The sequence below is a fragment of the Neofelis nebulosa genome, chromosome 8 (assembly GCF_028018385.1).
Source record: "Neofelis nebulosa isolate mNeoNeb1 chromosome 8, mNeoNeb1.pri, whole genome shotgun sequence".
In the NCBI taxonomy this organism is placed as follows: Eukaryota; Metazoa; Chordata; class Mammalia; order Carnivora; family Felidae; genus Neofelis; species Neofelis nebulosa.
Genome location: NC_080789.1, coordinates 114,362,322 through 114,376,851, shown reverse-complemented (window position 1 = coordinate 114,376,851; position 14,530 = coordinate 114,362,322). Strand labels below are relative to the sequence as shown.

Sequence of the window (14,530 nt, the reverse complement as noted above, 5' to 3'; positions counted from 1 at the left end):
AGACACCAGGGAAACCATACAACCCATTACAGTTACTACCACCATGGAGTAGACACTGTCCTCTGGAGCCAGTGGAGGAGATGGAGGAAAACCATGGCGCAGCAATCCTGCTTTAGAAATTCAGCAACACTCTGGAGTACCGTCACAAAAGTTGAAAGCATTCCATTATCTCCTGAATCTTTCTAACTGAAGAAAAAAAAATGCCTCTGCCCTAATCCCACTGTTAAACATTTATTAAGGCAGAAATAGAGAAAGAATAGCTTTGTATATACATATGAATACTAAAGGAAATAAGCAGTTTTAAGGATTTGACACTCTTTGAGTCTTGCTAAAAAATTTTCTAACTACAGATAGCTATTAACACTGTTTTCTTTTCTTTTTTTTGAAGGTTTATTTTATTTTTGACAGAGAGAGACAGAGCATGAGCACGGGAGGGGCAGAGAGAGAGGGAGACACAGAATCCAAAGCAGGCTCCAGGCTCTGAGCTGTCAGCACAGAGCCCAGCGCGGGGCTCGAACTCACAGACCGCGAGATCATGACCTGAGCCGAAGTCAGACATTCAACCGACTGAGCCACCCAGGCGCCCCAATGTTTTCTAAGAAATCACATAACAGAACTGAACTTCAAAGTGGTTTATACTGAGAATGATTCAGATTTAAGCTACAACTCTAACATCCAGTAGGTTGCTAGGAGGGACTAAGGTTTGAGAGCTCAGGTTTTCTCTTCCTTTTTTCCTTGCATGATCATTGAGAAGTTAAGAATTCAGTCAGCTGTATTAGCTTTTCTGTGTCTTGTTTATCAGTAAGGTGGACTAGAAGTACAACTCTAAAGGCTAAAAGGGATAGTGTGAAAATTTCAAGACTTTTATTGTAACACTTTCTAAAAGACTTCTCAATAGAGGCACCTGGGTGGCTCAGTTGGTTAAGCACCTGACTCAGTTTCAGCTCAGGTCATGATCTTGCATTCATGGGATTGAGCCCCACATCAGGCTCTGTGCTGACAGCATGGAGCCTGCTTGGGATTCATTCTCTCTCTCTCTCTCTCTCTCTCTTTCTCTCTCTCAAAATGAATAAATATTTTAAAAAACATAAAATACTTCTTAATCGAGGACAACAGAATGAGTGAGTTTTGCTTTTAATTTTTGGTAAATATTTCCTACAAATTCGAGAACAGTAATGTATTCTCTTAAAGTAAATAATTTCTGATCTAGAAGAGCTTTGTAACAACTTGGCAGTGAATTGCTTTCTATAAAGTATGCATTTCTTTTAGTAAAAGATGATGAATGTGACTCAGATGCAGAAAATGAACAAAACCATGATCCTAATGTTGAAGAATTCCTGCAACAACAAGACACTGCTGTCATTTACCCTGAGGCACCTGAAGAGGACCAGAGGCAGGGCACACCAGAAGCCAGTGGTCATGATGAAAATGGTAAATGGAGCTTCACAGTTGTTTTCGCTTTCATCTTTAAAGGATTATTTCCATAATTCTACAATGGGAACCTACTCTACTCTAGGGAACACTTTTGAAAACTAGAATTTATTGCAGGTGCCTACAGAAAATAATCTCTCTCTTTAATGTCTGGAACGTTTTTATCATAGAAGTATAGTATTAAATAAGTGGCATCTCATGTATATAGTGATAACACCACTGTAGTGAAATGCTTAGAACAGTGCCTGGTTATTGATTTCCATTCACTCACATGGCAGCAAGTTAGAGGGAGCTAGAATGACCCTTAACTGCGTCTTGATTTTTTTTTTTTTCCCACTATTCTAGCAAGCAAACCATGGGTATCTGGTTCAAAACATACTGATTGGGAGACAAATGAGGTTTTTTATCTTTGCTCTAGTCTATTCATTCTGATACAAACAGCCAGTGTATAAAAAGTAAAGTGCCAGGGCACCTGGGTTGCTCAGTCGGTGAAGCATCGGACTTTGGCTCAGGTCATGATCCCATGGTTCATGAGCTCAAGCCCCACATTGGGCTCTCTGCTGTCTGCGTAGAGCCTGCTTTGAATCCTCTGTCCCTCTCTCCCTCTGCTCCTCCCCCCCCCCTTTCTCTCTCTCTCTCTCTCTCTCTCTCTCTCTCTCAAAAATAAATAAACATATTTTAAGTGCCAAAATGCAATACTAATTATGTTCATACTCCCCTGGGAGGAAATAAGCTGTCATTCTTCCCTTCCATCCACTAGAAACAGATGCAAATAGTGTGCAAATATTCCTATAAGAAATTTTATGTAAGATCTACACCAAAAACGAAGTTACTTGGAATTGTTTAAGGATATTTAAAGTATTAAAATTCTAAATCTAGTTTGATTTGGGAAGGGTTCCCAGTTTGGAGGATAGATATAAATTAATATTTAAATAATCACCTATTTAAAAAGACTTTTTTAGAGAATTTTTAGGCTTACAACAAAAGACAGAGGTACAGATATTTCCCATACACCCCTTGCCCCTACGGTATGCATAGCTTCTCCCATTATCAACATAACTGACCAGAATGGTACAGTTTTTACCAAGGATAAACCTGCATTAACATCATAATCACCCAAAGTCCATAGTCTACCTTAAGATTCATTCTTGGTGTACACTCTTTGGGTTTGGACAAATGTATAATGACATGTATCCATCATTGTAATACCTTTATAGAATATTTTTGGTGCCCTAAAAATCCTCCATGCTTTGCCTGTTCATCTTTCTCCACCTACCCTCACCCCTGGAAACTACTGATCTTTTTGTTTCCATAGTTTTGCCTTTTCCAGAATGTCATATAGTTGGACTTCTACATCATGCAGCTTTTTAAGTGTTTTTTTTTCACTTAGTAATACTCATGTCAGTACATGAAAATCCATGTATTTTCATGGCTTGATAGCTCATTTATGTTTAGTGCTGAGTAATATTCCATTGTCTGGATGTACCACAGCTTATTTATCCATTCACCTACTGAAGGACACCTTGGTTACTTCCAAGTTTTGGCAATTATGAATAAAGTTGCTATACACATCTATGTGCAGACTTTTTGTAGACATAAGTTTTAAACTCCTTTGGGTAAATACCAAGAAGTGCATATGCTGGATCACATGGTAAGATAAAAGTATGTTTAGTTGTGTAAGAAACTGCCAAACTGTCTTCCAAAGAGGCTTGTACCACTTGTACCACTTTGCATTCCCACCAGCAGTGTGAGTTTCTGTTCCTCCACATCCTCGCCAGCATTTTGTGGTGCCACTGTTTTGGATTTTGACCATTCTGATAGGTGTGTAGTGGTATCTTATTGTTTTAATTTGCGTTTCCCTGATGACATATGATGTGGAGCATCTTTTCATACTTATTTGCCATCTGTATATCTTATTTGGTGAGGTGTCTGCTAAGGTCTTTGGACTGTTTCTTAATCAAGTTATTTGATTTTTTTTATCATTGAGTTTTAAGAGTCCTTTGTATACTTTGGATAATAGTCCTTTATCTGATGTGCCTTTTGCAAATATTTTTCCCAGTCTGTACCTTGTCTTCTAATTCTTTTGATACTATCTTTCACAGAACAGAAGTTTTTCATTTTAATGGAGCCCAGCTTGCCAATTCTTTCTTTCATGGATCGTGCCTTTGGTGTCGTATCTAAAAACAGCATTGCCATACCCATGGTCATCTAGGTTTTCTCCTGTTGTCTTCTAGGAGCTTTATAGTTTTGCATTGTACAGTTAGGATTGTGGTCCATGTTGAGTTAATTTTTGTGAATAGTGTGAGGTCTTGTGTGTAGATTCACTTTATGCATGTCCTGGATGTTTAGTTGTTCCATTACTGTTTGTTGAAAACACTATCTTTACTCCATTGTATTGTTTTTCCTCTTTTGTCAAAGACCAGTTGACTATATTTATGAGGATATTTTTGGCTCTCTGTTCCGTTGGTCCCTTTCTGTATTCTCACACCAATACCACTGTCTTGATTACTATGACTTTATAGTGAGTGTTGAAGTTAGGTTACTAACAGTCCTCCAACTTTATTTTTCACCTTCCATATTGTGTTGGCTCTTCTGGGTCTTTTGCCTCTTCATATAAACACTAAAATGTTTGTCGGTGTCCATAAGATAACTCTCCAGATTTTGAATGGAGTTGCATTGAATCAAGTTGGAAATATCAAGTTGGCAAGAACTGGCATCTTGACAATATTAGTCTTCCTACCCTTAAACATTGAATGTCTCTCCACTTATTTAGTTCTTTGATTTTTTTTCATCAGAGTTTTACAGTTTTCCTCATATAAATCTCATACATATTTTGTTAGATTTGTACCTAAGTATTTCAACTTTTTGGTGCTAAATACATGTTATTGTGTCAATCACCTTTAAAATATTTGAAGGAAATTGAGAAGAATGGTATAGAAAACAAAACCGATTCCATTGCAGGGAGTCAACTGTACCTTCCTTAAATCAGGAATCAGCTAGGAAAAAGAGCAGAAATAGAAAATTCACCTCAGAATAGATACAATTTTCTGTAACCAAATCAATGACAAAGGAAATAGAAGTAGGGCACAGTAGAACCCAATCCTCCAGTGTGCCAAAAGGACACATTTTTGAAGACTATAGTTATTGCCCCTGGGGACACAGTGTCACAGCTTAATGAATAGTGTTCTATTGATCTGTTTGCATATTTGGAGAGTCTGGAGTTATAGGCATTATAATCCTATAGGGCCCTACCATTTCTACCTTCATTTCTCAGGGTTTTTTTTCCTTAAAATTTGTTAACATTTCACCTGAAGAAGCAATAGGTTGCAATAAATATGAAAAGGAAATAAAGAGTTTTTAATGTATATGTATATATATGTAAATTTTTATGTAATAATTTTTTTAAAAAAACCTCAGCAAAAGAAAATAATGAAAACTAATCTTTCATTGCACAGATCAAATAAGGTGAAATGTTGTAAAGTCCATTGTTACTAATCAACATGTTAAAATCCCATAAAAGTTGGTGCCCTAACCATTTCTCAATTAGTAAAACATTTGAATTACAGAATATGTTTTTAATTCAGGTTTTCATTACTTTCAGGTGTACTGCTAATAAAGTATTTCACAGTAGATATTCTTTCACACCAGCGCTATCTGATTATCCTCAGAAGACCTTAAGTTTTTAAAGGTTTAGTGGATTAAACACGCTCTCCTGCACTTCATAAATTCTGGAAGGGCAAACTTTGCTCCAGCAGGTTGAAGTATCACAAATTCTGAATCATTGGGGCGCAAATGAAGAAGATTTTTCAAAGTGTTTTATATCAAGTACTACTCTGTCTGAAGTGTTCACTACCTAGCAAGGGAAGTTCAGGATACAAAAATTAAATCTTTTTTAAATAAGCATATTCTTAGTCACAGATACATAAGAAATTATTCAAAAAAATAGACCTAGGTTGGATTTTTTAGTTGTCTTGAATTGCTACCTCAAGTTTATTATAAGAATTCTAAAAAGAAAATTTTCTTCCTTACATGACAAGCCTGCATTGCTAACAAGTGATATTAAATATATATATATATGTATATATATATATGTATATATATATATATACATATATATATATATATCTCCAGTATTTTTCAAAACTACAAACAAAAGTTTTTATTTAACTATCAAGCCTGTTCATTCTATAATTTGCTTAGTATGTCAAATATTCAGATTTACTTCTCACTGTTTTATGCTTGTACCTAAAAGAGTAAATTCATGTCTCCTATGTGTGAGAAATTCAGTAGATCCTGACTCATGAAAATAATAACTTGCTGGTAAAATATGAGCAACCCATAATTTTAAAAAATCATTAGTATCTTGTTTATTAATGATGAAGGCAGAGAAGAAAATAGAACATAATGAGAGCAGACAGCTGTATTACGCTATGGAGTATGAGCAGCTTAAGTAATGGAAATCACATTGTGGTTCTGGTGCCAATAATGAAGCACCTGCAGTGGCTGACTTGGACTTCTGCCATTGGAACCAGCTAACATCAATATTATGGCCTAGGTACTGTGGCAAGGAGAATGTCCCAAATGCTGATTTCCTGTTTGTCTGTACAAGTAGGAAGTTCATACTAGACAAAACATAACATGATTTCCAAAACAATTTCGTGCGGCTAATCTAATCCTCACAGAAGTAGGTCATTTTAGAGACATCACCAACAGAAGGGTCTCTGATTCCAGTTGCCTTGCTAGCTGAAAATAAAGATACCATCATAAACTTGAGGGGTTTGGTTGTTTGATTTTATTCGTATATTTGATACATATTTCAACATAATTAACAAGCTGTGTGGGGTCAGGTGGTCAGTCTCTTTGAAGGCTGGTTATTGAGCACGACTTTTAATTTATATATAAGGACATGAATTTCAATAAATGTAATATATGTTTATGAAGGATTTTGAGACTGTAATGAAATTTTCTTTGCTAGTCTTTTCTCAATAAGAAATTCAAAATGAAGATAAATACTATTTACAATAAATTATCATTTAGGAAACTTTTTAAAGAAAGAAATATGGAAAACCGCTCTTAAACAGTATTAATTGGCAAAATGGTACCATGTTTTAGGATTGTTAGGCTTAGATGTTTCCATATGTAAAAATATGGTTCATTCCATGAACTCCAGTCTTCCCATATTGCCTTTATTTTTTGAAACCATCCTCTATATTTATCCGTATAAAATTCCACAGAAAATGTATCGTTGTATTTCAGTAAGGAAAAAAACATGAAGAAGCATGCAGGGGAGGTCCTTGGGGCCCAGGCCTAGATCTGGCTCCTGCTCCTCATTTCCCCCCAGTACACAGCTATTTTGGTCTGAACTCTGTCATATGGCCACACCTAACTGCAGGGGTGTCTTGGAAACATAGTCTAATTATGTACTACTTCCTATCTGATGATAATCATTTTATAGTGTCATTTCCAAATTTGAAAGAATGAGCATTAAATAAATAATGATGACATTGTTACCAATAGAAAGATTCTATTATGATGTACAAGTCCCCTTTAATATGTATACATTTACAAATATAACCTATATTCTGATTTTACCTTTGTTTTCTTTGTCTAATTAACCATACAAAAAGAAGGGAATATTTTTGGGTTAGCAAAAAGGGGACTTTGAAGTCGGACAGCACATGTTTGAATCCTGACTTTAGCATTTACTGGCCATGTGACTTTTAAGTTATTTTACCTTTCTGAGCCTCCAGTTTTCTCTTTTATTAAATAGACATGAATATCATTGTATTAAGGATCAATATAAAGTGGGTAGCATAATATCTGGCATGTAACATAGAGACTCAATGGTAGGTACCTTTGGTAATATTTTTTGAATGTTTTAAAGTAGAAATATATGATCTTTCTTTTACAGGAACACCAGATGCATTTTCCCAGTTACTCACCTGCCCATATTGTGATAGAGGCTATAAACGCTTTACCTCTCTGAAAGAACACATTAAATATCGCCATGAAAAGAATGAAGATAACTTTAGTTGCTCCCTGTGCAGTTACACCTTTGCATACAGAACCCAACTTGAACGTCACATGACATCACATAAATCAGGAAGAGATCAAGTAAGTGAAATGACTGAGAGTTCACTCTCAACCCTCCACAGAAGGCAACAGTTCCAATATACTTAAAAGAATGTACTAGACAGTGTCTTGTCTGCAGCCTTATACAAATTAAAGAGATTATTTGAATTATCTTGTCATTTCTGAGTTACAAAGCGCATATAAACATTATTTTAGAAGTTAAGTGTCTTTTCTTTTTTCGATAAGATCCCTTTCATCTCAATTTAATTGTTTTGCTTATACCATAACAAATATTTCCCTTAAGTTTAGAACTAGATTTCAAAATGCATTCTACTGAAATGCTCAGTGTAGGAAAGATAAATGTTGGTTTCATAAACCATATGACTAAGTACTAGCCAATTAAGAAGGAAAGCAAATAATAATAAAAACACTTTTCTGGGAACCAATGACTGCTTACTCTAAGTTATTGTGTTCTGTTTACACTAGTAAGGGAAGTGACTTCCGCTAAGAATCTAAAGTTTAGATTCTAACCATTTTTATTCTGAAGACTCCATTTTCATATGGTTTCTTCTCCTTCTGTGTTGCTTTGCCTCAATTTTTCATGTGTAAACCAAGACTGTTCTATAAATTACATTTGAACTGTTGGCTCTATACTTAAAGATTAAAGGCTAAGAAACTTTTGCCAGTTATCCTTCTTTTATAAGATCCTGAGAAGTGTCAACTCTCCACAATCACATTAATATCAACATAATTCTAACTGTAAAAATCAAATATTCAACTGCACAGGATATTTGAAAATTTTGTGTTGTGGTTGGGGCATATGTCCAGTTTCTTACATCAAAGGATTATGAATATCTATAAACCTGAATGCATGAGAACTCTGCCCTCTGTGTGGACATAATAGAAGTCACATATCTCATAGAGAACAAATTAGACCCTTTCTAAGATGATGGCTAAACAAACAAACAAACAAAATACAGCAGAAACAGAATCATCAAGGACTAACCTGTCTTCTCAGGACTTTGGCAAGGATGCTCACAAAATCACAAAATAAGGGGGAGAGGATGGCAATCAGGAAGTATAGGACCAAGCTTTCCTTAGTTAGATTAATGGTTAAGTCCTTGAAGGAACACTTGAAATTGGGGAGAATGCCAAGAGAAGGGAGAAATTGATACAGGGAAGGAACTACTGAAGACAAAGACCATCCATCTACATCTGCCCCTATGTAAGTCTTATCAGGGACAATGTGGAAGAATGCCTTTTCCATCTGGGAGTCCTGACAGACAAGCCTTTGGGGAGCAGAGCCAAATTGCAAATGTTGCCCCCATATCCTCTCTATACCAAGGGCCCTTGCCAAAGAAAAGGATCTGCAAAGCACAGGTAGAACTATTGGTGAAAGCAAGAGATACCATTATAGAAACAAATCATAATATCTCTAAGCAACATAAAAGCCAATTTTGTGGTGATATTTCTGATGAGTTCAAAGGTAATAGGTCTTATATATGAAGCATGTGGTCAGAGGAAGGTCAGAAAAGCACTGTGATTAATACAGGGACCAGTAATGTGAGGCAATATTACCAAGGTATCTTGGATACAATTTAGGTTATGGGGCAGCAAACCTGAGTACAATGTCTATCTTGCTGCCTTTGAAAATCATACCATGACTTAAAAATAAGCATTTCCATGTCTTATTAATTTATTCATTAGATGCATATTTGTGTTTCTGTCACATGTCAGGCCCTGTTCTAGGTGTTAAAGGCACGATAGTGAAAAAGACAAGCAAAGATCCTGACAATAGGGAGCATCTATTAGTAGGTGATATAAAATGTAAGGACAGATAGTATGAAGAAAAATAAGGTAGAGTAAGAGGATAAAAAGTGAAGAAAGTTGCTACTTTTTTAAGATAGGGAGAACTTTCTGAGAATAGGACATCTGAACTAAGACCTGAATGAAAGGATGGAGCCAGCCATGGAAAGATTGGGCAGGGGGGAGGGGTATTCCAGTCAAAGGGAACAAAGGGAAACATAAAAAGACCTTGAGACAGAAGCCTGCCCAGCATCACCAAAGGACAGCAAGGAGGCCAGTGTGAATAAAAGGTTCTCGAGAAAGATAGGTGAGACCAGAGAGGCATTAGGGGCCAGATGATGTACCCCCTTCTATAGGCCATGATAGAGACTTTTGATTTTATTCTACAGAGTGACAGGAGGCCTTTGAAGGATATTGAGTTTTATCTTTATTTTTTTATTTTTAAGGGAACAGTGGTTCTTGGGTGAAGAGTAGATCAAGAGAGACAAGAATGAAAGCAGGGAGATCATTTACAAGCAAGGAAACTATTTGGAGAATACTGCTATAATCCAGGCCGAAGGTGGTGGTGGCTTTGAACTCACTGGTGGTGACAGACATGACATAATGATGAATGTTAGATTCAGAGTGTATTCAGATGGCCTGCTGATGGATTGAGTAAGGGTGTAAAATGTAAAAGAAAGCAAGGAATCAAGGATTACTGTAAAGTTCAAAGCCTAAGCAGTAATCAAATAAATGAGGGCATCATTTACAAAAACAAGAAACACCAGAGGAGGAGCTGATTCTCAGAAATTAAGGGTTCAGTAAATCATGTAAAGTTTCACATGCCCATTGCTTTCCAACTGGCAATATCAAGGACTCAGTTGGCCGTAAGAGCCTGGAGTTAAGAGGTGTAGAGATAAACTGTTGGGAGTTGTCACCATATGTGACAACTATGGGTTTGGATGAAGTAGGACCTGATACCTAGTAAGTACTTATTCTCTTTCCTTCCTGTATGAAAAACACAAGGGAGACTTTAGCGAGGGTTGAGAGTGAAGCAAGTAGTACTTGAGTTGAGCTTTTGAAGTATGGGTAGAATCTTAATAGTCATAATTGTGGGGCAGTATAGCCAAGAAATAAGGAATAGTATAAGCCAAAGGAAGGAGATAGAGAAGAGCAGTATATGTGCCAACACCGAGACTCCCTAAGTGACTGAGGGATGGCCTTCTTCTAGAGAGCTGGTGTGGAATAAGCCTGGAAACTCAGGAGCTATAAACTTGGAACGTACAGACTCAGAATCTATATTCAGGTGTTAATGGGGAGCCTTTGGAGATTTATGAGCAATTTGTGGTTTATGAGGTTTATGATACAATTCAATTCAAGCAGCACTTTTGTATGATTAATGAACAAAAAATGCAGAAACAGACTCAAACACAGAGAACATACTGGTGGTTGCCAAAGGGGAGGGCGGGGGACAGGCACAATGGGTGAAGGGGAGTGGGAGACACAGACTTTCAGTTATGGAATGAACCAGGCATGGGGATGAAAGGTACAGCATAGAGAATATAGTCAATGGTATTATAATAGCGTTGTGTGGTGATAGATGGTGGACTCTCGTGGTGAGCACAGCGTAACACATGGAGTTGTTGAATCACTGTGTTGTGTGCTGAAACTAATGTAACATTGTGTGTCAGCTATACTCCACTGAAAAACTTACTTAATTTAAATCATAAATAAATTTAATGATGGATCAATAAAAGTAAATAAATAAAGTAATGGGACCTGGGGGAAAAAATCCCCCCAGTGCAGAATATATTTGAAATATATAGTGGAAATTTGATCAACCAGACAGAAAGCTACTATAATAATCCATATCTGGATGAAAAGATGGAAGTATTTTTAAATCATCAGATGAAAGTACATTTTGGAAATATCAAGCGTCCAAGAGGATAAACTACTTGAAAAAGTCTGGCCTGCAGAAGAGATAATCTCTAGTTCCTAGTAAAATATATTATCTTATTTGTGCTAAATACTGTATTACTCAATAAAGTATGATTCTAATACTCTAAATGAGCAAGTGGAGATTTTTCTCTGTGTCAGAATTCTGTTCCCATTATCGCACTTCGTTTGGTAATATTCCAAGTGTTAAATTTTCATGACTGCCTCAGTTTGCGGCCTTTGAGAAGCAGAATTCACCAGAATAATACTTTTAGCAGATTGGCCGTTCTTTTATGTCCAAAGCTTTTTTGCCTTATAATTAAACTATCAATTCTTTCTTACAGAGACATGTGACACAGTCTGGGGGTAATCGTAAATTCAAGTGCACTGAATGTGGAAAAGCTTTCAAATACAAACATCATCTAAAAGAGCACTTAAGAATCCACAGTGGTAAATATTTGTTTTCTTTCTACATCTTGAATATTATAGCATATGTGGTAATAAAGAAATCTGTCATAACATGTGGTCTAGACACATGATCAGGAACATCTTGCTTTTTCTTTTAGGGTAAAGACTTATCTGGAGAAATTTTCTATTTATAAGTGACATTTTTGGAGTCTTAATCTCTAACTGAAGCACGTTAAGCTAATGTAATATGACATACTCCAGATTTCCTAATCAGAATATAGCATGTTTTAACAAGAAGAACAGCCTCCTTTAGCTTTCTGATGGATGTTAATTTCATTGCCTCTTTTGCACAGTTAGCTAGGGAAGGACAAAGAAGACTCACAAGTCACAATTTGCACAAGAAAGTAAGATGGAGACATTCTTAACATGAGAGAAGTAGAAGTGGAAACTCCAGATAGAAAATGGTGTGTGGGGTGATGCGGAGCTAGCCAGACAAGGAAGCACTGAGAATTGAGAAGAAAAATGTGTTCACCTATCATTTCACCTTTCTATTCCATATCACTTTCTAAATTGTTACTTATAAAATGATACTACATGATAAAAATATGTCTGTTTTAGAAACTTCTAAACATAAAGAACTGTATTTGCATTTCTTTAACGGTGCCACTTCAACGAAAGCTATAAAGAAAACTCGGTAGCGTCCCACATGGCACTATGAAATCTGTTCATCTCCTGAGTAATTTTGATATGTTATTTTAGATTTAAATAGTTTTAGTGAAAAAGAACTGTTTTCTAATTAACGAGAAATTATGAATGTCTGCACATGGCTTATTTCGTGGAAATTATTGTATTGACATTTACATCTTACAGATATCCTACAAAAAAAGTACAGCGGGTGGCCCTGTGAGGGGTGATTGGTGACATCTGTGTTTTATTTTGGAACTGCATTTCTAGAAGTTTTACTGTCTTGCTCATTGAGGGCTAAATAATGTTAAAGTTACCACTTTTGTTGAAACCAAGATTGTTGCATAGACATTTAAATATTTTCACACTTTAATATTTCTGGAAATTAGAGGTTGTTGTCTTTTGCCGTTGCCACAAGATCCTATTTCATAGAGAAGCTCGCGGGCAATCGAAAATTTTCCATCGATAATACATTTTTAATGACCTATTATTTTCTTACCACAGATGATTTGAAGTTGTTGATAGAGATATAGCTAATTCAAGAGAGTTTTCTTAAATTTTGAGATCGGGGGTAAAGGAAGGAAAAAGTAAAATTTAGAGTAAGATTCACGTACAAAATGAATGTCATATGGTCCTGTTGCACTTACGTAGGAGGATTCACCAAACCTGCAGGCGATACAAAATTGGGAAGCATGGGTCACACCAAAGATTAAAATTGCAGGGCTAGAAACAGGAAGTTGATATTTAATCACAAAACTCTGCATTGACATTCAAAAGGCAGTCTTGATCAAGTAGAAAGTGGGGAGCTACTACTGTCTGTGCTGGAAAAATGTTAGGAGTCTGGATGGTCAGGAGCTTCCGAGCAGCTTGTTAGCAGTGCGCTGCTGCTGCAGCTGAAGTAGCTAGTGAAAATTTAGGCCGCGTCACGGCTCACGGTGCACCCTCTGTGCTGTGCGCAGTCCATTCCTTATGTATTTATACCTGTCTTAATATGAGGCCTGTATGCCTTTAATACAGCAGGAAATTTTAATTTATAAAAATATATTAGGAAAGTAAAGTTAAGAAAGTAGCACAAGCATGAAGTAAGCATGAAAACAAATGAACACCACGAAATGCCACGCACGTGCTGAAAGTGGACCACACGTCAGACTCTAAGGTTTGGGAAATGAGAAAACTACGTCAGTAACCGAGACCCAGACAGTCCATAAGTAAAAGGAATCAGTGACTAGAAAAAGCATCACTCTTGCTGCTGCTAAGTAAGTCCATAGGGAAAGCTGTTCCTTGGAGCATCATAAAGGGGAAAGGACAAAATACGTTTTATGTCATTTCCCCCAAATATCCTCAAAATAATACAGCAGAGAATTTGATAGGGTTTTCTTTTTAAAACAAGACTGTCCAATAGGAGGCCAGTGATATTTCACCAAAATGCAGTTCAGGAAAAGCATGTCTCCAGGGCAGCCACTTGGATACAATTCGAGTGTACAGCTTTCTGATGGTCTGGTTTATTCCAAGGGAAGATAGCCAAGTGGGGCTATTCAGTGTCCTCCCGGGACTGGTACCAATCTGTAAACATGTGGTGACTGGGTCTTGCAAAGGCAAATTACAGAAATTGAGAGCAAGCATTCAGAAACTATTGTACAAAGAAAACGCTGTGACACTTTTATTATATTTGGTACAATATCAATCTGATATTAGATTGGAAATTTAAAACGAAAAAAAATGAAGAAAAAAAACCCCACCCTTCACCACAGATAGTTTTGAAAGCACTGTTTAGAGTATCTAGCAATGGATGAGCTTCATAGCCTTAAAGAAACCTCTGTAATTTTGTTCTCAGCTGTGTTTTTAATCAGGGCCTTCAAATTATACTCCCTAAAATTACCGGAATTGTTGCTCTCTTCTGATACCATTAAAATGAGCCCTCTGCAGAGTCATGTGTGTTACCCATCATCTGAACTCTGCCTGTGGGAGCTGAGCTATGATGGGGGCAGATCACCTCCCCTCCACTCAGAGGTGAGGCAAAAGAGCTCCTGCTCCCAGCCCGTGATCCTCTCCAGAAAATAATTTAGGTTTTTTCGATAGCCCTAGACCTTTAGCCTGGAAAATTTTTACATCAGATGCAACCAAACACCCACTTCCGCCATTACAAAAAAGAAATCAGTATTCATGGGACATCTGACTTTTCACAGCACAACTTCCTGATGCCACCTCCAGGGTT

The 14,530-nt window shown here is 36.7% G+C and overlaps 1 protein-coding gene across 6 annotated transcripts in view; it reads left to right on the top strand.

The window, feature by feature from the left end:
* ZEB1 (zinc finger E-box binding homeobox 1) overlaps positions 1-14,530 on the top strand; it is a 198,927-nt gene that overhangs the window by 173,678 nt on the left and 10,719 nt on the right. For 4 of the 6 annotated variants that reach the window (XM_058681545.1, XM_058681544.1, XM_058681543.1 and 1 more), the window contains exons 4-6: positions 1,270-1,431; positions 7,343-7,545; positions 11,568-11,673. In XM_058681545.1, the coding sequence (XP_058537528.1) occupies positions 1,270-1,431; positions 7,343-7,545; positions 11,568-11,673 (471 nt within the window). The remainder of the gene's footprint in view (positions 1-1,269; positions 1,432-7,342; positions 7,546-11,567; positions 11,674-14,530) is intronic. The other 2 variants (XM_058681547.1, XM_058681546.1) reach the window with 1 other exon arrangement.